The sequence below is a fragment of the Xenopus laevis genome, chromosome 1L, assembly GCF_017654675.1.
Source record: "Xenopus laevis strain J_2021 chromosome 1L, Xenopus_laevis_v10.1, whole genome shotgun sequence".
NCBI classification, from domain to species: Eukaryota; Metazoa; Chordata; class Amphibia; order Anura; family Pipidae; genus Xenopus; species Xenopus laevis.
In genome coordinates, this window is record NC_054371.1 from 113183461 (window position 1) to 113209553 (window position 26093).

The window sequence follows — 26093 nt, forward strand, 5'->3', positions numbered from 1 at the left end:
GATAGCTCCTTCTGCTTTCCCTGTTCAGCTACTGATTTCAGCACTTACCTCCCTGGACAGCTTATTTCTCTTCTCTCTCCTCTATATCAGAGAATCTGGGCAGCTCCTGTCTCACATTACTGAGAACTGCAGCCCTTATCACAGAATCTTCCACTCACCCTCTGCCCCCTCCTTTATGCAAAGCTTGAATAACTGATTTTGTATAGCTGCACTCTGTTCTATGGACAGCTGGGAGTGTCAGCACCACCTCTTTTTTTTTTTAGTTCAGCTACTACCTGCTGATCAGAGAACACTTCTCCTACAAAGCACAGAGTTCCAGCTCTGCCACTGTCATCTCACCAAATTAGCCTTTGGAAAGGACTTGCATGCCATTTATTCAGTTCTGACTTGCCTTATTCTTATCAAAGACAGAAGACGGGCTACTCTGGCTGTAGAACCGTCTCTGAAGGGGGAGCAGATCTGATGCATCTCTATGGACCTTTGCTGTATTCTCTTTGAATAAAAAAGAGATTGTGAAAATGGACTTAATAAGCTCTGAGCCGATAATATGCACTGCTCTGAGCAGAGAAGGTGCTGGTATGGCCAAGCCACCAAAACATTTGTGGAGACAGCCTCGGACTCACATAAGGATAAAGCAGAGGTACCATTCAGATACCGACAAGTACTTGTACAGCCGGGCAATGGAAAACAAGCACCGTCCTGGGCTCAAGAAACCAAGAATGTCCTGGCCATCTTCTTTCCACAGGCGGTAAGATCACTAGGGAAATGGCTAACCCTTTGTGTTCTGCAGTGCTTGTCAGTGCACTACATTTTTAGGGAAAAATTAATCTGAGGAATAATTGTTTTTTGTGTAAGTTAGCACACTTGTGACAACAACAGTATTTTATGCAGAAGTATTACAACATTACATTGCTTATAAGGATGAGCAGCAGTACCTGCAAGGCACTTATCTTTTGCAGTATATACTGAAGCAACCTGGTTTTGAAACAGGATCTGTTCTTTGGGTCAATGCAAAAAATATCAGCTTAATTATTACATTCAGGCAATGTAATAGAGCTTCAAGCTTATAAGTGCATTTGGATTTCTGTGTTTGAATATATTACAATTCACTTTATTACTTGTAATAGTTGTAGCAACTGGCCTTTTGGGTAGTGACGTCGTTAAAATTGAGGGATAAAATATATTATTGACTATTTCAGTACCAGATTGGTGGTAGTACATAGGATTAAATCACCCAAAAGTTTAATGACACTGGCTCATCAGCATCAGGTCAAAGGTTTTCCCATTCATGAAAAATAAACTGCAGGGTTCTCAAATACTAGTGGGAAATATATTATAATTTGCTACAAAGCTATTATTATAGTCTTTACATTATATAGCACTTTACAGAGATTATACATCATTCACAGTGTCCCTGACCTGGTGGAACTCTGTCAGGAGCCACTTAACCAGTCGGTTCATTTCTGGAGTATGGGAGGAAAATGTTCCAAAAAATAAATCTTAACGATCACTAAATTTAAAGAACAAAATGTTATAAAATAGGGGATAAAAATAAGTGCACAGGATAGATCCGGACAGGTGCCCATGTAGTTAAAGATGGAACTAGCTGTTTTTATTTTACTGTACACCAGGTATGATGAAGTTTATGTATCAGATCAGTGCAGCTGTGGAAGATTAAGTTCTGGGTGAAGTCTGGCTTGCTTATAGCACAGGGAGAATATGTTTATTACTTATACCATGTCTTGTCTGTACTGTAAAGAGTGTTTAATTAAACAGAAGCTTCTTATTTTGTCCTTGTTTTCTGGGGCACATTATCTGATTTTTGTGTGTGCGTGTGATTATATTTAGGTACACCATTTTATAACATTTCAGTGTATCAAACATATGCGACAGAAAAAAATAGGTGCTGTGAGAAATAGGATGGAGGGACCTAAAATCCAGGCTGTTTGTCACATTATTATAAAGTTGTGAAAAATACATATGCATATTCATATCTGCGCTGTCTTTGAGCGTTCATGTGTTTTTTTTGCCATAACTTTAACTTGCCCCTATTTGTGTGTCCAAATAAGCTTTTTGTAGTCAGCACTCACCCACTTATTAACCTCTTAATGATTCAGGCGGTGCACGTGTCCAGTGGCCCACTGTCCAACCGACTTCACAAAGTATATAATGGTATGCACAGTCTTAGGCACACATTTAGCACTGGCTACAAAATTCCCTTCAGAGGGAACTATAAATATATATGATGGTGACACACAAATAGGATTCCAATATATGACACAGCTCCAATGAAGATAATAGTCTAAAAAGCCTTTATTAGCACATGGCTTCAAGATCTGCAACAAACAGACCTGTTTGTTGCAGATCTTGAAGCCATGTGCTAATAAATATTATTTAATATATATTTATAGTTCCCTCTGAAGGGAATTTTGTAGCCAGTGCTAAATGTGTGCCTAAGACTGTGCATACCATTATTCCAAGTATGAAGTAGTTTGCCTTAGCCATACTGAATGTCTGTTATCTACTGTATATGTTAAAACCACTAGATAATAAACCAGACAAGCTTTGGTTTGATTCCAGTGTCATTACTCCTCCTGCATATCCGTCATTAAAATACAGTACTGTACATACATTCAAATAAAATTAAATGCAAGCTCTAGGCTACAGAAATTCACTAGGAGGAATTCACAGCTATGATGTTGTGATAAGAGAGTCTTGTTTTTAACACTGGCCTCAATCAACTTAAATGGTGTTCTAATCAGAGCTGTCTAATATGGAGGCCCACATAGGCTCAGCTACTGTATATGAACATACTGGAGCTCCATTGAATTTAGTAAAAGAGTAGAAGAGCTCAGTAATTCACCACTATCACATTGACTCTGATTAGTGACGATTGCACCTATAGGAGAGGGGATAAGTCTTTGCCACAACAACACCCGTAACAATTTATATCAGTGCTGCGACCCTTTAGACGCTAAAAAATAATGCTAATGACTCCATAAAAGTTTATGAGATTTTATATCTCATGAACAGTTGAAGGACCATAAGTCTGACTGTAATATCCATAAACATAACCGGTTATTCTTGTAGGGCTGTAGTATTTTTAGAATGCTGGTCTCCCTCTGAGACATCCACTAACAATAACTTCACATATTTTATTGTCATACCATAACCACATTGTCATACCATAACCTTTGTTTGTTGATTTTTTGTAAATCCTATTTGTAATATTATTATTGCAAAATGCTGAGTTACTAGAAGCTGATGGCAATGAACTAGAATGTGTAGGTTTTGTACTGTTTCATTGGAAGTGATTGAACTAAAATAATATATGATGTCATAGAGCTTAAAAAGTCTTAATTTTAATGCTGAGAAAATAAAACACTGGGATGTAAGGGACTTAACATCTTTCTTGTAAAATGCATTTTTTTCTTTTGAAGTGGTAAAATAGCTACTAATAAAGACAGTTAAACAAATAAGCAGGAAGCGCCATTCAGAAGAATTAATGAGTAGAAGATAAATGGCAAAACCTTAATTTTTTACTTGGTTAGTTGTTCATTTAAAGTGATTTTAAGTGGCAGCATATTTTAACCCTTTCTGAATGATTTAAATGTAAATGTAATTTACATATTAATAAAGTGCATTCTGGGAGCTGCAGTTCAGCAGAGGCCTAATGGTAACCATACCCCCTTGTTTACCATAAGCTGCCTACTATCTTTATCACAAAAAAAACAATTTCTTGTTATTTCTTGAGCTAAATAGTGGCCTCCACTAAGACCTTTTGCATGACAACATTCTTATAAAAATCTAGCCTCAAATTGTGAAATAGCCCCTTGTTAATCTGTTTTTTTGTTTGGTTGTTTTTTTGGGGGGGGGTCTGGGAGAGGGAAATGATGAAATGCAGATGGAGACGCTGTACACAATCCTATTTGCTTAAAAATGGAAATACAATGTACAGTGCTGTACAAAATATTCCTCTTTATATATAAAAATACCATATGTGGTTCTAAAAATATGGCACTAGATTTAGTGCTAGGTAACCCATTTCATTCCTGCAACATATGTTCTTGTGGGCAATGGTTGCTACTATTTCCAAAATAATTTTGTTCCAATTTTTTCTTCTTGGTACTTGGTGTGATTAGTTAGAAACCTATCCAGTTTCTGCTTTGGCACCAGCCAGAAAAATTTGTTGGCCACTGGCAGCCTTGGATGTATAGCTGACTCTAGCAAATAATGAAGAGAACTGTGATTAATGGAGCAATCTTAATTCTTAGCTACTGCTGCAAGCTTAGTTTCTTAAAGTGCTGTGCTTAAAGGGGACCTGTCACCTTAAGAGAGAATTCCAAATCCTATTTTATGATGCTATTCAAGCAAAATAAACGCTACACAAAAAATATTTAGATCTTTTTTTTTTTTGTCTTGGAATTCACAATCACAGCAAGCAGGCAGGTGCCATTTTGGCTACTCAACTAGATGGTTAAGAGGGAGGCAGAGTGTGGGAAGTGCAATGAAATTTAGGAAGTGCTGAATGGAAAGTGAAAGCAATTGCCTGCCCCGCCTCTATGCCTAAGGCATATAGGAGGGGCAGGCAAAATATGATTGCCATTGAATACTTTTAAATGAGCTTATAACAGGTATGAATGTTTTAATAACAAAAATAATTTGGGTTTCATGTTTATTTTGAAAATTACTTTTATTGTACAGCTGTTTAAGTCGGGATGACAGATCTCCTTTAAGTTAGTTATGATTAAATTTGCATAATGAAATAGTCATCTCTGATCTCTTTTACAGATTAGAGTACCATTATATATACTGTGTATATATATATATATATATATATATATATATATATATATATATATTTATTTATATTTATATTGTGACAAGCTGGCGGCTTGAACACGTAACTTTTAGGGGGATTAGTCAATGGTGAGCAGGCAGCATAGGACAAAGGAGCAGAAAGACAGGGACACACAGCTTCTTCAAGGAAAACACAGGTTTATTTTACAACTTTTCAACACACACCGTCAATAATGCACACACAGGGGTGACCATTTTCAGGATACAAAATATAAATCATAAAAATAAAACCTAGCCCACTGGGCACTACCTTCACACTTTGAAGCAGTCCCTGACTAGACTGGGCCCCTTGTGGACAACCAGCACAACAAATAGTTTGGCTCACCCCTGTACTCACAGGACTTTCTCCCAGGTAATATTCACCCTCCTGGCTTCCTCACAATACTCTCTGTGAGAGTCACGGGCTCCCTCTGCTTCTTGTAGTAACAGGCAGCACTCCCAGCTCCTCTGGAAGTACCTAACACAGCCAGGTCTCCTACCTGCTATGCCCTGTTGAGAGACACACTCTCCCATTCTAATTAAGTTTAAATAGCCTTTCCACAGGACAGCTTTCCTGTGGAAGGTGAACTCCAATCTCTGGACTGGATCTGCGGAATGGAGTCCCTGGCTACCAAAGTATTTAAACAGAGCTCTGATTCTCTGTTTAATAACTCCCTTCCTGGAGCCTATCTCAGTACTTGGGGAGAAATTAAAGGCTAGAGTGAACTAGTCACTCTACCACAAGATATATATATAGATATATATATATATAGATATATATATATATATATATAGATATATATATATATATATATAGATATATATATATATATATATAGATATATATATATATATATATATATATATATATATATAGTAAATCAGTCCTAAGCTCAGTAACTGACAGCAGCCCAGAGTATGTGCAGTGAATCAGCAGAGAAGAAGATGGGAAACTGCTGAGAAGATTTTACTACTAAAGCCTTCACCTTCCCTAATTTGGCATTTCAGTCCAAAAGAATCAACACTGTGCAATAAATGTCACTGTAAAAATCTTTCCCAAGCTCTATTGTCATAGCTAGAATGAGGTATTGATCAATGGGACAGATAGATCACTACCGTCTCTTATATTGGTTATGCGTTGCTTTGTTCAGTGAATAAACCCATTTAATGCACAGCACTGTGGAATATGTTGGTGCTTTATAAATACATGTTATTAATAATAATAATAATAATAATAATAATAATAATAATAAGTGGAATACAGTCCTAACAAGGACACACACAGTATACAATTAAATTTAAGAACCATGCAAAACTCTCTTGGGAACTGTCAGTAGTATATACAGAGAGCAAGAGGTCATCCATTAAAGGCCCAACAGCATAAAAATGAATGAACATATTTACATTCACAATAGCTATTAATTTAGATTTCTTGTAACGATCTAGGTCTTTCATTATATTAACAATCCACCTCATTTTCAAACAGGGAGTCTGCTGGTGTAACGGCCTATGCAAGGACCCTGTTGTATAAAAAACATGTTTTTTTCCTTTAAGTTTCAGTATGGTTTTCTATATATCCCGCTGAAAGTATCCAAAGCTCAGCAATCACTAGATAACCACCACTGCTGTGTTAATATGACATTGTCCTCAACATTTTATGTAACACAACATTTAGTCCTTTTTTTACTCTTAGTATCTTAGAACTGATTCCATTCCATTTTGTTGTAATTTTTTTCTTGTGCTTTCTGTAGAAGATTTCCTGATATGTCCTGTTATAAATGTGGCTGTGCCTAGTTATATTCTGTCAAGAGCAGATTTACTTGCTAGATAGCTGAAATTCTAATTTCAGGCCACAAGAAAAGCATTTTAAATGATGAGGTCACAAAACTCATAGATCCTCTATGCAAAAGAATCTTTGGGTCATTATGACTGCTAGTGCACTGGGCTAAGGACAGTTTCAAGCACAATCTCCTTGTTTTGTTACCTGCAGTGTAGCTTTTTTCCACCTATGATTCCAGAATAATTTCAGTCGCCAGGGGAAGATGTGCTGATGCAATTGCAGTCGTTGCGTCAAAATTGACACAGTTGAAGGGGTTGATGTGATTTCTGGAATTTGGCTTGAGATTGATGTTTGTGTACTATTATATTGGCGAAACAGTGCTTTATTGATTGATGCAGGCTGCTGTTGGAACCCTGGAGCTACCACCTGGTTTGTAGGTGGTGGTAGCTCCAGAGATCCTCTAAGTTGATAGCAAAACATACTGAAATTCAGAACAGAGCACAATGATATGGAAGTTCAAGGACTTGATGTGCTGTTAATGAATGGGATTATTGTACAACTGAATGCAGCCAATTAAAAAGTCCAAAAACTGCACTTGCAGTTATAAATGATCCCTTTTGGATATTTGCTTGCTAGACCTACATGGCTGATCAAATCAGTGGACATGTTTGAGATAGAGAGCTGCAGTTAGGTGATTATTATATCATCCCTAAGCTCTTGTGCTTTGGGTAGGAAAGAAAAGCAAGTACCTGCAACATTATTACTGACTGCAATATGGTGTATTTTGTATTACTAAATTACATAGTAACATAGTAACATAGTAAGTAAGGTTGAAAAAAGACACATGTCCATCGAGTTCAACCTTTTTTTTTTTTTTTTTTTGTTTATTAACTACCTATCTGCCAGTTGATCCAGAGGAAGGCAAAAAAAACCCATCTGAAGCCTCTCCAATTTGCCTTAGAGGGGGAAAAATTCCTTCCTGACTCCAAAATGGCAATCGGACTAGTCCCTGGATCAACTTGGACTATGAGCTATTTCCCATAACCCTCTATTCCCTTACTTGCTAAAAAGCCATCCAACCCCTTCTTAAAGCTATCTAATGTATCAGCCTGTACAACTGATTCAGGGAGAGAATTCCACATCTTCACAGCTCTCACTGTAAAAAACCCCTTCCGAATATTTAGGCGGAACCTCTTTTCTTCTAATCGGAATGGGTGACCTCGTGTCAGCTGGAAAGACCTACTGGTAAATAAAGCATTAGAGAAATTGTTATATGATCCCCTTATATATTTATACATAGTCATCATATCACCCCTTAAGCGCCTCTTCTCCAGCGTGAACATCCCCAATTTGGCGAGTCTTTCCTCATAGCTAAGATTTTCAATACCTTTTACCAGCTTAGTTGCCCTTCTCTGTACCCTCTCTAATATAATAATGTCCTGTTTGAGTGATGGAGACCAAAACTGTATGGCATATTCTAGATGGGACCTTACAAGTGCTCTATACAGTGGAAGAATGACCCCCTCCTCCCGTGACTCTATGCCCCTTTTAATACAGCTCAAGACCTTATTTGCCCTTGATGCTGCTGACTGGCATTGCTTGCTACAGCCAAGTTTATCATCTACAAGGACTCCAAGGTCCTTTTCCATAATGGATTTGCCTAGTGCAGTCCCATTAAGGGTATAAGTGGCTTGGATATTTTTACATCCCAGGTGCATGACTTTACATTTATCAACATTGAATCTCATTTGCCACTTAGCTGCCCAGATTGCCAGTTTGTCAAGATCCTGTTGCAAGGATGCCACATCCTGGATGGAATTAATTGGGCTGGATAATTTTGTGTCATCTGCAAACACTGATACATTACTTACAACACCCTCCCCTAAGTCATTAATGAACAAGTTAAATAAAAGTGGACCCAATACTGAGCCCTGGGGGACCCCACTAAGAACCTTACTCCAAGTAGAGAATGTCCCATTAACAACCACCCTCTGTACCCGATCCTGTAGCCAGTTTCCTATCCATGTGCAAACGACTTCATTAAGCCCAACAGACCTTAGTTTAGAAAGCAGTCGTTTGTGGGGCACAGTATCAAACGCTTTGGCAAAATCCAAATAGATCACATCTACTGCCCCCCCACTATCCAGAATCTTACTTACCACATCATAAAATGCAATCAAATTCGTCTGACATAACCTATCCTTCATAAAGCCATGCTGATTGTTGCTCATAATGCCATTCATTAGGACAAAATTTTGAATGTGATCCCTTAACAAGCCTTCAAATAATTTGCCCACCACAGATGTCAAGCTTACTGGCCTATAATTGCCAGGCTGAGATCGTAATCCCTTTTTAAATATTGGAATAACATCAGCTTTTCTCCAATCCATAGGCACCATACCAGATGAGAATCTGAGAAAATCAGAAATAAGGGCTGGTCTAAAACTGAACTACTGGACTGGAGCCTTGTTTACATTAATTTGTATTAAAGCTTTTTGAATCATATCCTGAGTCAGCCACTGACTAGATTGAGCTGAACCATTCGTGCAGTTATTAAGTGAGCCTGTGAACCCAGACTCCTCTATTGTATACACTGAAGAAAAGAACTGATTTAACACATTTGCCTTATCTGTATCTGTTACAACCATACTGGTACCATTATTTAATGGAGCAACACTCTCAACCTGCATCTTTTTACTATTAATATATTTAAAAAACTTTTTAGGGTTAGTTTTCACCTCCACCGCAATTAACTCTTCATTTCTTTTCTTAGCCTTCCGGATTGCTGATTTACAACATTTATTACAGTGTTTATATTCATTAAATGCAGCTTCTGTCCCTACAGATTTGTAGTTTTTAAATGCCTTTCTCTTCTTTCCCATTAACATCTTTACCTCTGTATTAAGCCACACAGGATGATTCTTAGAGCTTCTACGTTTAGTCCTTAAGGGAATAAATTGAGAACAGTAATGATTTAATATCATTTTAAAGGACAACCATTTCTGTTCTGTGTTTTTAGCTGAAAACCTAATGCCCCAATCAATGCTCTGTAGGGCAGCCCTCAAGGCACTAAAATTAGCTTTGGCAAAATTCATGGTTTTTGTTGCCCCAGTATATTTTTGTTTTTTGCACCAGACATTAAAAGATATAACATTATGGTCACTATTACCCAGGGGTTCAATGACTTGCACATTTGCTATAAGTTCTGGGTCATTTGAGATCACTAAATCAAGAATAGCATTTTTTCTGGTAGGCTCCTCAACAACCTGTGCTAAAAAATTGTCGTGCAATAAGTTTATAAACTTGTTCCCATTAACTGATCTAGCAGTACCGTTGCTCCAGTCAATATCTGGGTAATTAAAATCCCCCATTATCATTACTTTACCTAAACTAGCAGCCTTTTCTATTTGCATTAGGAGCTTTGTCTCTTCCTCCTCACTTACATTAGGGGGTCTATAGCATACTCCTACAATTAATTTGCTGGATTCTTTACAATTGGTGAAGAACTCCACCCATACGACTTCTGGCCCCTCATTTTCTAACATAACCTCCTCCTTTATATGAGCTTTTAAATCCTGCCTAACATACAGACATACCCCTCCTCCTTTTCTATTGCCTCTGTCCCTCCGAAACAAAGTATAGCCACTGATATTTACTGCCCAGTCATGCGACTCATTCAGCCATGTTTCGGCCACACCAATCACATCATATTTTCCTTCCATCACCAGCAGCTCCAGCTCTCCCATTTTACCAGTCAGACTTCTTGCATTTGTAAACATACATTTAATACTGGCACCATATTGAACATATGACATGTGGTCCTCCCTATCCTTAACAGTATCCCTAGCCAAATCTCCTCCCCCATTTTCCCTTTCTTTGCCCACTATCTCATCTAACCTGTCTACCACTGAATCTTTTACTGAACCCTCCCCCCCCACACCTAGTTTAAAATCTCCTCCAACCCTCTAGCCATCTTCTCTCCCAAAACAGCTGCCCCATCATCATTGAGGTGCAGCCCATCCCTAGCAAAGAGCCTGTAGCCGACTGAAAAATCAGCCCAGTTCTCCAAAAACCCAAAACCCTCCTGCCTACACCAATCTTTTAGCCACGCATTAATCTCCCTACGCTCCCGCTGTCTCCTTAGCGTTGCTCGTGGCTCAGGTAATATCTCTGAGAAAATTACCTTGGAAGTCCTCGCCCTCAGCTTTGAACCTAGTTTTTTAAAAACATTTTTGAGGACTTCACCACCTCCTCTAACTTTGTCATTGGTACCTATGTGTACCAAGACCGCTGGGTCTCCCCCAGCCCCTCCCAATAATCTGTCAACTCGTTCCACCACATGCCGAACCCTAGCACCAGGCAAGCAGCAGACTGTTCGGCATGTAGGGGCCTTGCGACAGATTACCCTGTCCACCTTTCTAATAATTGAATCCCCTATAACTAGAACCTGCCTTTCCTTCCTTGCACTCCCCCCACCACCCGTATTAGAGCCACTGCCTCCCGGGGTGCTCCGAGAGTCAGCCTGCTCCATACACGCCAGTTCGGAGTTTTCCTCCCCAGCATCTTCAGCCAAAACGGCGAATTTGCTGTTTTGGACAAACTGTGGACCAGCCCCCCTACTCTTCTGTCCCCTACTTCCCCTCTTGACTGTCACAAACCTTCCTCCCTCATTAGCCTCCACTGCCCCTTCTCCTCCCCCCACTCCACTAGCCCCTGCCAGTGGTTGCTCTGCGAGCCTCCTTTCCTCCCCCTCGTTTGCCGATGCTCTCAGTGCTGCAAGTTCACCCCTTAGAGTCTGCAGCTCAGATTCCAAGATGAAAACCCACCGACATCTCTCACATGTAAATACTGCATGGAACTGCTGCTCCAACACCACATACATGTGACAAGACACACACTGAGTAATACCAGCAAACCCACTCATATTTACACTGGGTACTTACAGTCTCCCAAATGTAATTCCTCACCAACACCTTTTCAGTTTTAAACGCCTTAAGGTTTTTAACGCTGCTTAACACTTCAATCACATGCAACACTCGCTAAGCAGCTCCCACACTCGCTTTGCCTTCACAAGTGTAAGGTTTCAACCAGAGCACTCAAAGCCTGTTCAGAATTTACCTGATTAACCCCTCCCCCTTAATTAGAAGAAAGAGGGAAAGGAGGAAAAAAAAAATGCTATTTGCTACCAGCAGCAAATAAAAACCCTTATTAAATTTTTTTTTTTTTATGTTCCCCTTAGACCTCTAAAGCTAAAACACAAAAAGAAAGTAAATGCACTTAATGTATCAACTAGTTTACCCCAAAGAGAGAAAAGAAAAAGCTGTTTGTCTCAGTCAGATAACTCACATAACACACAGCAGTCAGTTATTTGCACTTACTCCCTCCTTGCACCCAGCACTCCCAGCATGCACAGCAAACACCAACGCCTTAAGGTTTTTAACGCTGCTTAACACTTAATTCACATGCAACACTTCAATCACATGCAACACTCGCTAAGCAGCTCCCACACTCGCTTTGCCTTCACAAGTGTAAGGTTTCAACCAGAGCACTCAAAGCCTGTTCAGAATTTACCTGATTAACCCCTCCCCCTTAATTAGAAGAAAGAGGGAAAGGAGGAAAAAAAAATGCTATTTGCTACCAGCAGCAAATAAAAACCCTTATTAAATTTTTTTTTTTTTATGTTCCCCTTAGACCTCTAAAGCTAAAACACAAAAAGAAAGTAAATGCACTTAATGTATCAACTAGTTTACCCCAAAGAGAGAAAAGAAAAAGCTGTTTGTCTCAGTCAGATAACTCACATAACACACAGCAGTCAGTTATTTGCACTTACTCCCTCCTTGCACCCAGCACTCCCAGCATGCACAGCAAACACCAACGCCTTAAGGTTTTTAACGCTGCTTAACACTTAATTCACATGCAACACTTCAATCACATGCAACACTCGCTAAGCAGCTCCCACACTCGCTTTGCCTTCACAAATGTAAGGTTTCAACCAGAGCACTCAAAGCCTGTACATTGCAGATAATTCATCCTATTATTTCAAATATTATTCCTGAACCACTAAATCTATTTTTTTAGCTGAAATATTTGTGTAGGTGCCATCCTGAGCTTTCAGAAAGAGCCAACACTTCACAGTGCAACTGCTTTCAGATAAGCTATTGTTTTTCCTACTCAATGTAACTGGAGGAGTCATGACTTACTGTAGGTGAGCCAGGACTTAGATTTTTACTATGGAGTGCTGTTCTCATATCATACCACATGGTGGGCATGGGGGTATATTTAGCAATGCAGGTGTGAGGGAGCCATCAAGTTACTTTCCCATTGTTCTGTTGGGGGAAGGGAGAGGGGTCATATTGCTCCCACATGCAACATAGCAGTGAAGATTGGATGAGCACAAGTCACATGGCTGGGGGCATCTGCGAAATTAACTAGCACCATGTCAAATTTCACAGTTAATAAAAAAAATCTTTTTGCTCTTTTGAAAAATGGATTTCAAGCAAGATTTGTCTGTATCAAACAATTGTAGAGGATTTCAAACAACTATAGAGGAAGTAGAACCTGTGTTTTAGGATCCCCGCGACCACAGGTTCTGCTTCCTCTATAGTTAAACCACTGACACCAGCCTCACCAAATTAGACAAAAAATAAAAGTTTTCAGGCCCAGATGAGCCATAGATTTTTGTTATTTTGCCAAAATTTTAGAGCAATTATTTGAAACTGAATAGGTATGAGAAAGGAGACATTTTGCCAAGATAGCACACTTAACATTTCTCATTCTTTATGTTCCACAAAAATAAATATTTTTATTTAGGTTTGTTAAAATAGATATTCCTTTAGCATATTGCCTGCCACACTCTTTGATCTTGAGGGGACCAGACAGTGTTCCAGACAGTATGCAGCACTGTCAATATCAAAGATCAACCAAGGAGCGTAAAATCTATGGTGCAGACAGACAGGAGGTTAAAAGCGGAATTGCTCTGGGCTTACTAGCTTTACTGAGAATATGACAAATGAGGACAATGTCACATGCACATTTATAATGAATATGGATCTCATAGACTTCCTTCTGATTAAATTAACCATTGTTGTAATAGGTCCCATTATTTCTGCCTCAGTCTCTTTTTGTGAATCATTATCTGTATCTCTTACACACCTGTTCCCATCTGTGGTTGACAGCTTTGTATTCTTGACCTTCCACAAACACAGGCAGAAATCAAAAGCAGTTGTTGAGAAAAATCCTAATTTTGCTACTCACAATAAAAGCTTGACACTTTGAAACAAAATTTCTAAGACACTAATGAGGAGAAAGTCTAAATCGCTATTAATGGAGAATTCAACCCTAAACTCCTACCCCTACCCTACATAGACCCCCCCCAGCTAAGTGTTACCCCGGGCAAATGCCCCTAACGTTTCACTTACCCCTCGGTGCAGATTCAGGCATGAGAGTTCCCAGGAGCCATCTTCAGCCGCTTCGGTAATCTTTTTAATGAGACCGGTGCTTCAGCAATTTTCGTGAGTTTCGGCACATGCACAGTTGTCGCCGGTTTCATTCCGAAGATTTCCGAAGAGAAGAAGATGGCGCCCGTGAACTCCGATGCCTGAATCTGCACTGAGGGGGTAAGGTGGGAGGGGGGTCTATGTAGGGTAGAGGGCTTTGGGTTTTTTAATTTAAGGGTTGAATTCTCGTTTTAAACGGGTAAGATTAGTTGTAATTGTATATTGCAGTGGTATACTGTTTAATATATGGTAAGTCATGGTGTTTATTATAAAAAGACTGCATTGAGATAATGTGACTTTTTAATATAGTGAATAAAGTACCCCCTCTTGTAAAATATAAGGATATTATAAGTTACCGAGGAGTTTCATGACCATATAAAAACACGAGGCCGAAGGCCGAGTGTTTTTATACAGGTCATGGAACTCCGAGGTAACTTATAATATCCTCATATTTTACAACTGGCGGTACTTTATTTATTATAATACACAAATTTTAGTGAGTCATGTGACAGAAATGACATCACTACTCACCGTTTATAACTGATGACATCAGTACTCACCGTTTATAAGGATATAATTTACAAGATATTCACGGCTTTTGTGTATTATATATAAATAATTCATGAAAAATTTAAATGGCTTAAGTTATATTCATTTAACAATCAATGTGGCTTCTGCCATTTAGCCCAGTTGAGAAATTTGGCTCAAATAGCACTGTCGTCTCGCCCTGGTCTGTGTGCTGAGAGCACATCAGATCTGCTGCCGTCTGAATTATATACAGTATATATGTTCATGGAACTTGTCGTTGACTAGTAATGTCCTTATATTTTACACAAGGGGGTACATTATTCACTATATAAAGATCCATAAATGAAATCTTGGGCACTAGTATTATGACCTGGAACATGTCAAGGGTTTTTTTTCCATGCAACTGGAAGCAATAAATGTTAAAAGGTGTATTTTAAGTTGCAGAATAGTACTGAGCAGGGTGCTAGAGGATGAACAGCAGACTGTTTTTTTTCTAGTAGTGCAGGACAGATATACATTGTTAGAGTGTGTCTGTCATGGCTTTGATCTATAAAATGTCATTTCTACCACTGTGTACAATGATCATACCTTTCTGCACAGCGCGGCCTCCTCTGAGAGCCTATGAACAGAGTAAAAGTGGCAATTATCTAGAAGATAAATAATGATGTTAGCAGCTGCTCTTCATTTTCTTCTCTTTAAAAAAAAAAACGAGTATCCCTTGGAAAATGAAATTGTTCAGTAAATATGCCTGCAGAAAAATGCCCCATTTTGATGCACGGCAGCTAATCAGAAGCACAAGGTTCAATTACATGGTACAAAAATGTTAGCTAGGGCCCTTTATCTTTAAATATATAGCCTGAATTGAAACAGGACGCCCACTCATCAGCTGATTATACTTTCTTTTTTGTTTATAAACGCTGCAGAGAGTCCTTGTGAATGAGCTCCTGCCAGTAACTTCCACAAAACTCTGCAACTCCTCTTGCCTTTAATATAGAAAGATGAATAGCAGGAGATCCAGCTGAAAACATGCCATTTAAAAAACAATGACAGCTCTCATTTATCTGCCTAATTAAGGCTTTATCTGTATTTCTTGCTCTTTTTCTTTCTGTCATTTGCCTTGTCTTCACTTTTGCAGCAAACTGTATTAGATCAAAAAGATGCAAATTCTTAGGGATCGGTTAGGCATAAAGTGCCCTTTCATTTTACAGTGTTGGAGACAATATGCCAAGCAATTATACAGCTCATGTGTACTATCATGGGTACATTTAGAAGTCTGCACTCAAGCCATTGTGAACTACAAGTTGTATTTCAAGTGTCAGAGTTTTGCTCAAACTGAGCTTTCTTTTATAAAGTAGAGGGCATTGCACCATTAATAACTGTAATCGGCACATGACAATGTAATGAAGCATGGCTAGAGGCAGGGCTGGATATGACCCGGCAATAGAGTTTATGGTGCCCACAGTGTTAGGAGCTACACAGATGTCTTTAATATAATCATCACATTAATATAATCCTGCCCACAAACACCAGATGTGTTGGATAATAGTGTATCAGAACTATATGGCAATACACAGTGCTTGTATTCTTAAAGGAATTGTTCAGTGTAAAAATAAAAACTGGGTAAATAGATAGCTGTGCAAAATAAATAATGTTTCTAATATAGTTAGTTAGGGAAAAATGTAATCTATAAAGGCTGGAGTTACTGGGTGTCTAACATAATAGCCAGAACACTACTTCCTGCTTTTCAGCTCTCTTAGTTTCTACAGATTGGTTACCAGGCAGTAACCAATCAGTGACTTGAGGGAGGGGCACAGGGGTCATAACTGTTTGCTTCTGAATCTGACCTGCATGCTAAGGATCAGTTGCAAACTCACGGAATAGTTATGTCCCATGTGGCCCCCCTTCAAGTTGCTGATAACTCGGAGTTAGAGAGCTGAAAAGCAGGTAGTAGTGTTCTGGCTATTATGTTAGACATCCAGTCACTCCAGCCTTTATACATTACATTTTTGCCTAACTAACTATATTAGATACATGTTTTATGCACAGGCTATCTATTTACCCAGTTTTTATTTTCACACTGAACTGTTCCTTTAAAGATAAGAGTCTGCATATCCTGCATGAACTTGTTTTGTATTCCTATCTCTTCTTTCCTTAATTTTTCTCCTACTTTTATCATAAGTCTCCTCATTTCAGTTTATATATACTAAAAAGTCATGCTACAGTAAAATATGTCTAAATTGGACTCTCACAACAACCAACGCCCTCTGGTCCCTTTGGGGATAACAAATAATTTACAAAAAAACAATGGGTAAGCTAACCAATTAGCTGTTCATAATTATTCAAAATAAATGTTATTGCCCCTTTACTATAAATAAGTTATAAAATAGAACAAACTGGCCATCCAGAACATTAAATAGAACTTAAAAGCAATTTATAATATGCAAGATCACTAAGACAGCATTTCATAAATATCTTTGGCAACGTAAATTCATTTAGATATATAATTTATCAAATGCTTAGAATTAGAAAGAAAACAAGTTTGTACCCTATATACCTGTCACATCCTGTCTGGATTCAAACTGGTGACCTGCTGTTTCTATGCAGGCATGCAGCTAGGGTTGCCACCTTTTAAAAAAATACCGGCCAGTGGTGGAGGCGGATAAAAAAGGGGCAAGCAGTGATGGGCGGAGCCACATCGCAGAAGCCAAAGGAAATGTAAGTTTTTACTGGAGGGCTAGGGCTTTTGTAAAGAGTATTACAAATTACCGGCAGCTACATTGCCGGTAAATTTGGGCCCCGGCCCTGGCAGGTGTTTTACCGGCTGGGTGGCAACCCTACATGCAGCCCATCAGTAACAGAACTTGGTGGGGGCGGGCCCTGGTGCAGGCTGTGCAGCCGGGCCCAACCCTCGTCTGCGTGATTTTTCTCTGCGGCTGCAGCGGACTCCAGCTGGCTGCAGTGCGCGCAATCTTCCGGGGGGGCCCTGCGGGGGGGCGGGCCCTGGTCCAGTTGCACCCCCTGCTCCCCCGGTAGTTATGCCCCTGCAGCCCATTTGCCAATGCTCTGAGCAGGCTTTGCTTACCTTTAATTTGCAGGCAGGCATAGTGAATTCACATGTGGTCAATTTGGCAACAGGCAACAGAGTTTGCCATCAACATGGCTATAAAAAGCCCTGCTCTTCATTCACACATCGCCCGTTGTGGGTCAGGCTCACTTGTTCCTTGGTGCAGATTTCCATTCCTGGAGAAATTGAGACAAAATGTAATATGTATACCTCTAGGTTGCAAGGTATACATCATAATCTATCCATATTATCCCCGCTCATGTTCACAGGTATGTACAGTTACAAACTTTTGGCCGCTCACATTCTTCCATGGTTAATTTTTTAATGGAATGAACTGCAAAGCCTTTGATTAATTATATCTGAAAGAATTTAAGCATCCAATTTTTTTTTTAAATGCTTTATGTTTTAGTGATCATGAACATTGTGAATAGCTCTTAACTATTATTTATTGTTCTGGCTGTCCAGTTTTGTCTATTTTATAACTTATTTTTTGCAAAGAGGCAATAACATTTATTTGGACTATTTATGAATTGCTAATTGAATTACCTTATCCACCGTTTTTTGTAAATTCTCATCATTACAGCCCACATCTCCTTCCTGTTTATTAGGGATGCACCGAATCCAGGATTCGGTTCGGGATTCGGACAGGATTCTGCCTTTTTCAGCAGGATTCGAATTCGGCCGAATCCATCTGCCTGGCTGAACCGAATCCTAATTTGCATATGCAAATTAGGGGTGGGGAGGGAAATTGCGTGACTTTTTGTCAGAAAACAAGGAAGTAAAAAATGTTTTTTCCTTCCCACCCCTAATTTGCATATGCAAATTCGGTTCGGTTCGGTATTCTGCCGAATCTTTCACACAGGATTCGGGGGTTTGGCCGAATGCAAAAAGTGGATTCGGTGCATCCCTACTGTTTATAAAGTTATTCCTTGGCATCGTTAGCTCCTTTTGTGCCACTGGAGAAGTGAGCAACATGTGTTTATTAATTTCCATAAAGTAAATCAGTATAGGCATAAAACAGCGTAATGTAACCATTAGATCAGTCAGTCACATGTGAATGTGTACTGGCCCTTTCTCAAGGGATGGCCTCATGGGCAGTATGCAAAGTGCAAAAAATCAGCACGAAGCAGCTGTTTTTATGTATTTCTGATTGCTGCAGGCTTCTGCACTCCATTGTAAAGCATGCAGCTTCCAGGGGCACTGCTACCATAAGAGGAGGTGAGAGTCTCAGGGCCCCAGTATGTTACCAGAAGCAGCAAAAACCTTTTTTCTGCTAAATTTAAGAATTGAAATTCCAGTTATTAAACTGGAAATTTGGTCCTTCCATTGCTGAGTGCACAAATGCACTTGTTAGGCAGCAGTTGCAATGGGACTGTAACACATTGGGTCATTTTTGCACTTAGCACACTGTCGATGAGTTCATAAAGGAGGTTTTTTTTTTAAAGCTTCATCTGTGGTATCATTTCCAGCTGAAGTGACCTTCACACTCATACTGAGTAACTCTGATAGATAATGCAATCAATGCAGACAGAAAATGAAAAATAAATTTGCAGGTTCTCGATTTCCATTCAGCATAGACCTTTAGTGTTATCTGCTTTATTACATTCAACAAATGTTATTATTTCTGGGCAGGAGTTTAGGGCTGGTGTCAGACAGAGCAGAATGTGACTATGCCAGGAACTCCTCAAATCATTTATTTGCACTGTATGCCTCTTCCACAGCTCACTGCAGCTGGCCCTCAGTATATCCAAATGTCCTCCATGCACAATTCTTATAAAATAAACATAAAAGTCAGAAAAGCATTGATTTCTTTGAAAATTTCAGTTTATATTTCTTATGACAGCTCAATTGGTTTGAAAATGTGTGAAGAACATCCCATCACTTCATTGCTTTTAGCTCTTTTTTCTTTTTTTATATGATATCTAAAAAATACAGCATTGGTTGTATAGTTTTGATGCAGGGGGTCACTACCTAGGTCTGCAAGTTGTACAGCTTTATCTCCAGTTTAGTAGCAACAGAATTATGTAAAACCGAGTTTTTTATTTAAAATATTTTTCTCATTCTATGGTACAGCTTTATTCCATTACAAGTTAGCCTATTTAATTTTAAACCCAAGATACTGTATGGATGTTCAATATTAGCTATATTTCACTTTTCAATTTTTTTGGTGTTTTATTCCTCATTCCACCACAAATAAGTAACAACATGATGGCTGGATGTATTTAATGGAGATATAAAATAATTAAAGAAATAGTTTTGACAAATGTTTGAATAGTAGTTGCACTTTTCAGACATTTTTTCTTAACACAATGCTGTATATATTATAGCTACAAAGGAATGCCTTTAATAGAAATCTCTGTTGATGACTCAGGATTCAGGCTAATGAAACATTCCAATTAGTGGCAGGCTTTTTCATTATAGGTATCGTACCAAGAAGCATTCCTACTGTTCTTAATGCAAGGAATTCATTTCTGGAAATTCTCAAGCTGTGATCGGGAAATTGTTGATGGTTTCTGAACTAACTTGTAAGAATGAAGTAAGCTGATGCATGAGCTGCTAAGTATGGATTACTAAATCATTAAGGGCATTTTTCCCATATATATATTGTTTGTTTTTTTGTTGTTTTTGTTTTTTAATGGCCTGTGACTTTGTTTTTTAATACAAATAAATCCTATTAGTATGTATAGATGTAAAATATATTGTCCAAAAATTTGGCATAACACAGGATTTAGTAATAATTATAAATACATCAAATGTATACTTCATTATATGTAAAGTATACATATATAAATCTCATATATATGTATATAAATATATATCTAGTATATATATATATATATATTTATATAGATATAAATATATAGTATATATAGTATATTTCCAAAGTACAGTATTAAACACTCCAAAAATTACTAAGCAAAGTTTCCAAAGATTATAATTGGAGGCTAAAAGGATTGGGGTGTCCACAAGAAAACCAATTTTAAAGTATATACAAAAAATCTGGAACTTAATCCCCAACCATAAAGTACAGTATTCTTGCACATGCCATAAATGAAACCATAAATAACTTAAAGGCTAGGTAATAGAGGCTAAGTAGTAGAAGCAAAACACTCTACAGGTTGATCCAGAGGATGGCAAACAAAATATTGATGATCCATTAGCAGAAGAAAAAAATTAAAGTAAAAAATGGATGAGCAAAGGGGCAAAAGAAATAAATAATGGGAAGGTGTAACAGAGGAAGGCAAAAGAATGGCTGGACAAAATCAGTTATACAGGCACCTAGACAGGGAAAACTATAATACAAGAAGGGATAGGTGGCTGAAAAAGGAAGCATTAGAAAGAGAAAGGGGATAAGTATAAGTAAAAAAAGGGAAACATTAAAGAGAGGGAACGTCCAAGAGAATTGGGATGAACCAACTAGGTTAGGGAGATAAGTGGTTTATTTATCTGTAGTGCCATATGTTGCAATCTCATTCGTTTTTTTAGCAGTGTTCATTATTTGGAAGAATGAGCTGCTCATAAGGCAGAAAATCTAGACTTTCACCCATTCTGCAGGTATTAAGAACACATTTATATGTTAAAAGAGCATGTTTGTTGCCTGTGATCCTAAAAATACCAGACTGCAAATGGGTTTATTTTTCAAGTTGGAGTTGTGTAGTGTTTGACTTTCATTTCTACAAGTCTTGACATTTTTACAGTATTCACTAAATGTTTGTTTCATGAAAAAAAATAATGTTTGTGTTTTCAACTGCATATATAAAAAAAATTATAGATTGGATAGAGAGATTAATAGAGAGCTTAGGGGTCCATTTATTAAACCTCAATTTTTTTTCTCATCGAGATTTTTAGGGGAAAAACTAATATTTTTGTGAAAAAATAAAAACTTGAATTTTCTGAGATTTATCATACCCTAAAACTGCTAAAAATGCAAATCTGAAAATACTTCATCTCAAATCTGTCAAGGTCATGTAGAAGTCAATGGCAGATGTCCCTGAAGTTGTTTCTTGACATCATGATCCGTGCTGGATAATCCGATGAAGTCTGAAGGCAAGTTTTTGCAGCGAAAATTGAGAATTGAGTTTTCAGAGCGTCAATCTACAATACAAATTGAAGCTTATGTTGCAATATTTTGTCACTCCGATTCTTTTTGATAAATGAGTTTGTGGAATTTATGGAAGGGAGTTTGGCCAACTTTGTTTTCATAAAAAACTGAGATTAATTTGAGTTTTAGTAAATCAGCCCCCTAAAGTGCAGAAGCAAGTTGCCCACCAGCCCCAGATATAGTTCTTTGTTCTTAAATAAACTAAATGGGGTTAATATCCCTTTCGTTAATAATATGCATTGAATAAAGACATGTAGACATTATACAGAGCAGAGCTATAATTATGATACAATATGGAAGCATGCAGTGTAATGGGGGCTCTGCTTGATCACTGCAGAAAGATGAAAGTGGAAATATATTTAAATGAAATCAGCATGTTGTAGGGGTAATTAGATAACCCGAACAGCAGTTGAAGAGAAGAGTTTTGTGTGTTCAGTAAAGATTTAGGGATAATTTAAGCCCATGAACACAAAAATTATTATCTTCTACTATCTATTGGTAAACTCACTCGGGCTCATTTATAAACACTGGGCAAATTTGCACCTGGGCAGTAACCCATAGCAACAAATCAGTGACTGGCTTTTTATAGGAAGCTGCAGGTTGAACAGTGAAAGCAAGCATTTGATTGGTTGCTATGGGTCACTGCTCAGTTGCAGATTTGCCCAGTGTTTATTAATAAGCCCCACTGACTTGTGGTTAGGAAAAACCCCAGCTTTAGGAAGACACATTCTCATATTTGCTAAGGTTTTTAAAAGCTAAAATACAGGTAAACATATGAACATTTTCATCATTAAGGGGGTTATTTATCAAAGGTTGGGTTTTAGAGGTTTGTTTATACATCGATTGAACTCACATCACAAATGGTTCCTAATTCATGAAAAAACACGAATCTGGGAATTCTGGGTGCAAAACCCGAATTATTTGAGTTTTTGGCAACAAAAAAACTTGAATTGCTTGAATTGATCAAGTTTTTGAGTGAAACCCTCTGAAAAAACTAAAGAAAAACATGAAGGCTAAAAACATCTTCAAATGGTTCAAGGGACTTCTGCCATTGACTTCTACATGACAGGTTTTAGCTGGAGTATTTTAATTTTCAAGTTATTTCCAGGTTTGGGGTATACTTAGGGGCCGATTCACAAAATTCGAGTGAAGGATTCCAAGTAAAAAAAATTCTAATTTTGAAGGTTTTTTTGGGCTACTTCGACCATCGAATGGGCTACTTCGACCTTCGACTACGACTACGACTTCGAATCGAAGGATTCGAAGTAAAAATCGTTCGACCATTCGATAGTCGAAGTACTGTCTCTTTAAAAAAAACTTCGACCCCCTAGTTCGGCAGAAAAAAGCTACCGAAGTAAATGTTAGCCTATGGGGAAGGTCCCCATAGGCTTGCCTAACTTTTTTTGATCGAAGGATATTCCTTCGATCGTTGGATTAAAATCTTTCGAATCGTTCAATTCGAAGGATTTTATCGTTCGATCGAAGGAATAATCCTTCGATCGTACGATCGAAGAATTTGCGCTAAATCCTTCGACTTCGATATTCGAAGTTGAAGGATTTCAATTCCTAGTCGAATATCGAGGGTTAATTAAGCCTCTTTCTGGCTTGCTCTACAAAGTCCACCCCAATTAACATCTATTAAAATACTCTTATGTCTTCATTTAGTTCTCTTAATGCAGCAGACACGGTTCACTGTTTAAAATGTTGCATTTAAGCTATTAAAAAGACATTAGAGTCTTCCAGAAGAAGGTGGGAACTCAGTGGTAATAACCTCACAGTAGGATGCGACTTTCCCCCCTGAGATGCCAGTCAGGATCATATTTGAGTTGTAATAAAAAGGGAATTTTATGGCTATATAAAATCACACTTGAATGCTTTGAAAATTGGAAAATTAAATGCTAGGTTTAGTGGGTCAACATCAATAATATTTAAACCATGGGTTGATCCACAACAACCTGGAGTAGGAAAGTGAAAGAGATTGCACGTTTTATATGTTCCAGGCCCTAATAACGTTACATTTTCACTTGTCTTAAAGGAGAACTAAACCATAAAAATGAATATGGCTAAAAATGCCATATTTCATATACTGAACTTGTTGCACCAGCCTAAAATTTCAGCTTCTCAATAGCAGCAATGATCCAGGACATCAAACTTGTCACAGGGGGTCACCGTCTTGGAAAGTGTCTGTGACACTCACATACTCAGTGAACTCTGAGCAGCTGTTGAGAAGATAAGCTCAGGGGTTGTTACAAATTATCCAGCAGAAAATGAGTTTTGTCTGTAATATAAGCTGATGCTACAGGGCTGATCATTAAATTCTGATGCTAGTTGCACTGTATGTGCCATGTATTCTTTATTAATTACTAATCAGCCTTATATTTTGACATTTCTATTCTATGTGTACTGTATATTGTGTGTGGGTCCCTATGCTCAGTAAGTGACAGCAGCACAGAGAATGTGCAGTGAATCAACAGAAAAGATGGGGAGCTACTGGGGCATCTTTGGAGACGGAAAGGCTGGAGACACTTGGGGGTGCCAAACATTAGGCACCCCCAAGTGATTGTAGCGACTTACCAAAAACCCAGTGCTCCTATCAGGAGAAATCTGCACCGGCCCCGGGTTATAGGAGCGAGCACCACGGAGATATCTACTTCTGTCTTCGCGCAGCTGCGCATTTCCCCGGACTGACGCATGCGCATTTGAACGAAAAAGCCGACTTTAAAGTTAAAGTTTGGCTTTTAGTTCTAATGCGCATGTGCAGCTGCGCAAAGACGGAAGTAGATCTCTCCATGGTGCTCGCTCCTATAACCCGGGGCCAGTGCAGATTTCTCCTGATAGGAGCACCGGCCCTGGGTTTTTGGTAAGTGGCTACAATCACTTGGGGGTGCCTAACGTTTGGCAACCCCAAGTGTCTCCAGCCTTTCCTTCTCCTTTAAAGCAGGGTTGGACTGGGCTGGAGGGCTGGCCCAGACTGGCAATATGTGAGTTCTGGCAAATGCCAGAGGGGTTGCTATAAGGTCCCATTGAAAGTCAGTATTTAGTGGGCTAGTGTGGGCTGATTGGGCCTCTGTGTACCTGAAATGCCAAGGCCTATTTTAATTCTCGGTCCGGACCTGCTGGAGGGACACCGGGAAAAAACCCGGTGGGCCCCCGGCTCTTGCCAGCCCAGATACACACCCTGCATACCCGCTGGGGTGCTCCACCAATGAGGTGAGTGGTTTGTAAGAGTGCGTTCTCCGCCTTCCCTTCACGATAGGTAATCCAGTGAGGGGGGGCAGCATAACACTCCTTCTTCAGAATCGGCATTGCATACACCTGGGGCAGCGCGTCTGAGTGAGGCAGGCCCACAGGCCGGAGGGGGGGCCCTGAGGATATAAATCATTGTATGGGTTTTTTTTAAGTCATATGTACAATAAAATAAATATAATACAAAGTTTGTGACATTAAAATTAATATTATGAAAATATTATTTACAGTAAATCATAACCGTATTAATGCTTGATATATATAGCAATTTATACTGGTGACACATGACAACCCATAGCTAAAAAACCCAGTCTTTTTTATATTTTGCTACGATGATATGATCAGATGCAATATTGAAGAGGCCTGAGATATAGTCATTTCTGTATCTAAATGGTTTCTGCTCATTGTTTGTAGTGATTCAGTATAACCCACGTTCTACCTATAGATATTACATACAGTAAATATGAATCATTGTGAAAGCTCAGATCTGAAAATCCAACCCCATCTTCTGAATGCCTATAGAGACGAAGAAATGAGGCATTTTTGGCCCTGCCAATTACAGCAGGGTGTTTATACACGCCAGTGCCCTTTTACTTTCTCCAGCAGAGAGACAATTAAACCTCACATTAAACGAGCCCATGTTAGCAGCTCATGGCAACTGACATTTAACATGTTTTCATCTTAAATTACTTCAGGGGGTGTTAATGTCCTAAATTTAGAAGCATCATGATGTTTGATGACCAAAGCAGGTTTCTGTGATATAAAAGAGATAAAAGAAATAAATATGAAACACATTTATTACTGGCTTTCCATTACCAAAAGCATATAGGAAAGCAAAAGGAAACTGTGATATACCAAAATGGACATTGTTTTGCATCTGTACTGGTGCATTACACATGAATTGTACATTTCATTGTATGTAAACATTCTTTAGGTATTAAGTAGTACATTTATATTAATATAAGACTTTGAAAACAGGTTACAAAAATGTGTTGCATTATACATCCAAATAGATAAGAATAGAACAGATTATGTCAT

The 26093-nt window shown here is 38.5% G+C and overlaps 1 protein-coding gene across 4 annotated transcripts in view; it reads left to right on the forward strand.

Moving 5' to 3' along the window:
* The window catches only part of LOC108713007 (cAMP-specific 3',5'-cyclic phosphodiesterase 4D), a 279849-nt gene that overhangs the window by 102005 nt on the left and 151751 nt on the right, over window positions 1-26093 (forward strand). The window contains exon 1 of one of the 4 annotated variants that reach the window (XM_041562165.1): window positions 323-748. The exons of the other annotated variants lie outside the window; for them this stretch is intronic. Within the exon in view, the coding sequence (XP_041418099.1) occupies window positions 519-748 (230 nt within the window). The 5' untranslated portion in view covers window positions 323-518. Of the gene's footprint in view, window positions 1-322; window positions 749-26093 lie in introns of those variants that run through there. 4 annotated transcript variants of the gene reach the window in all.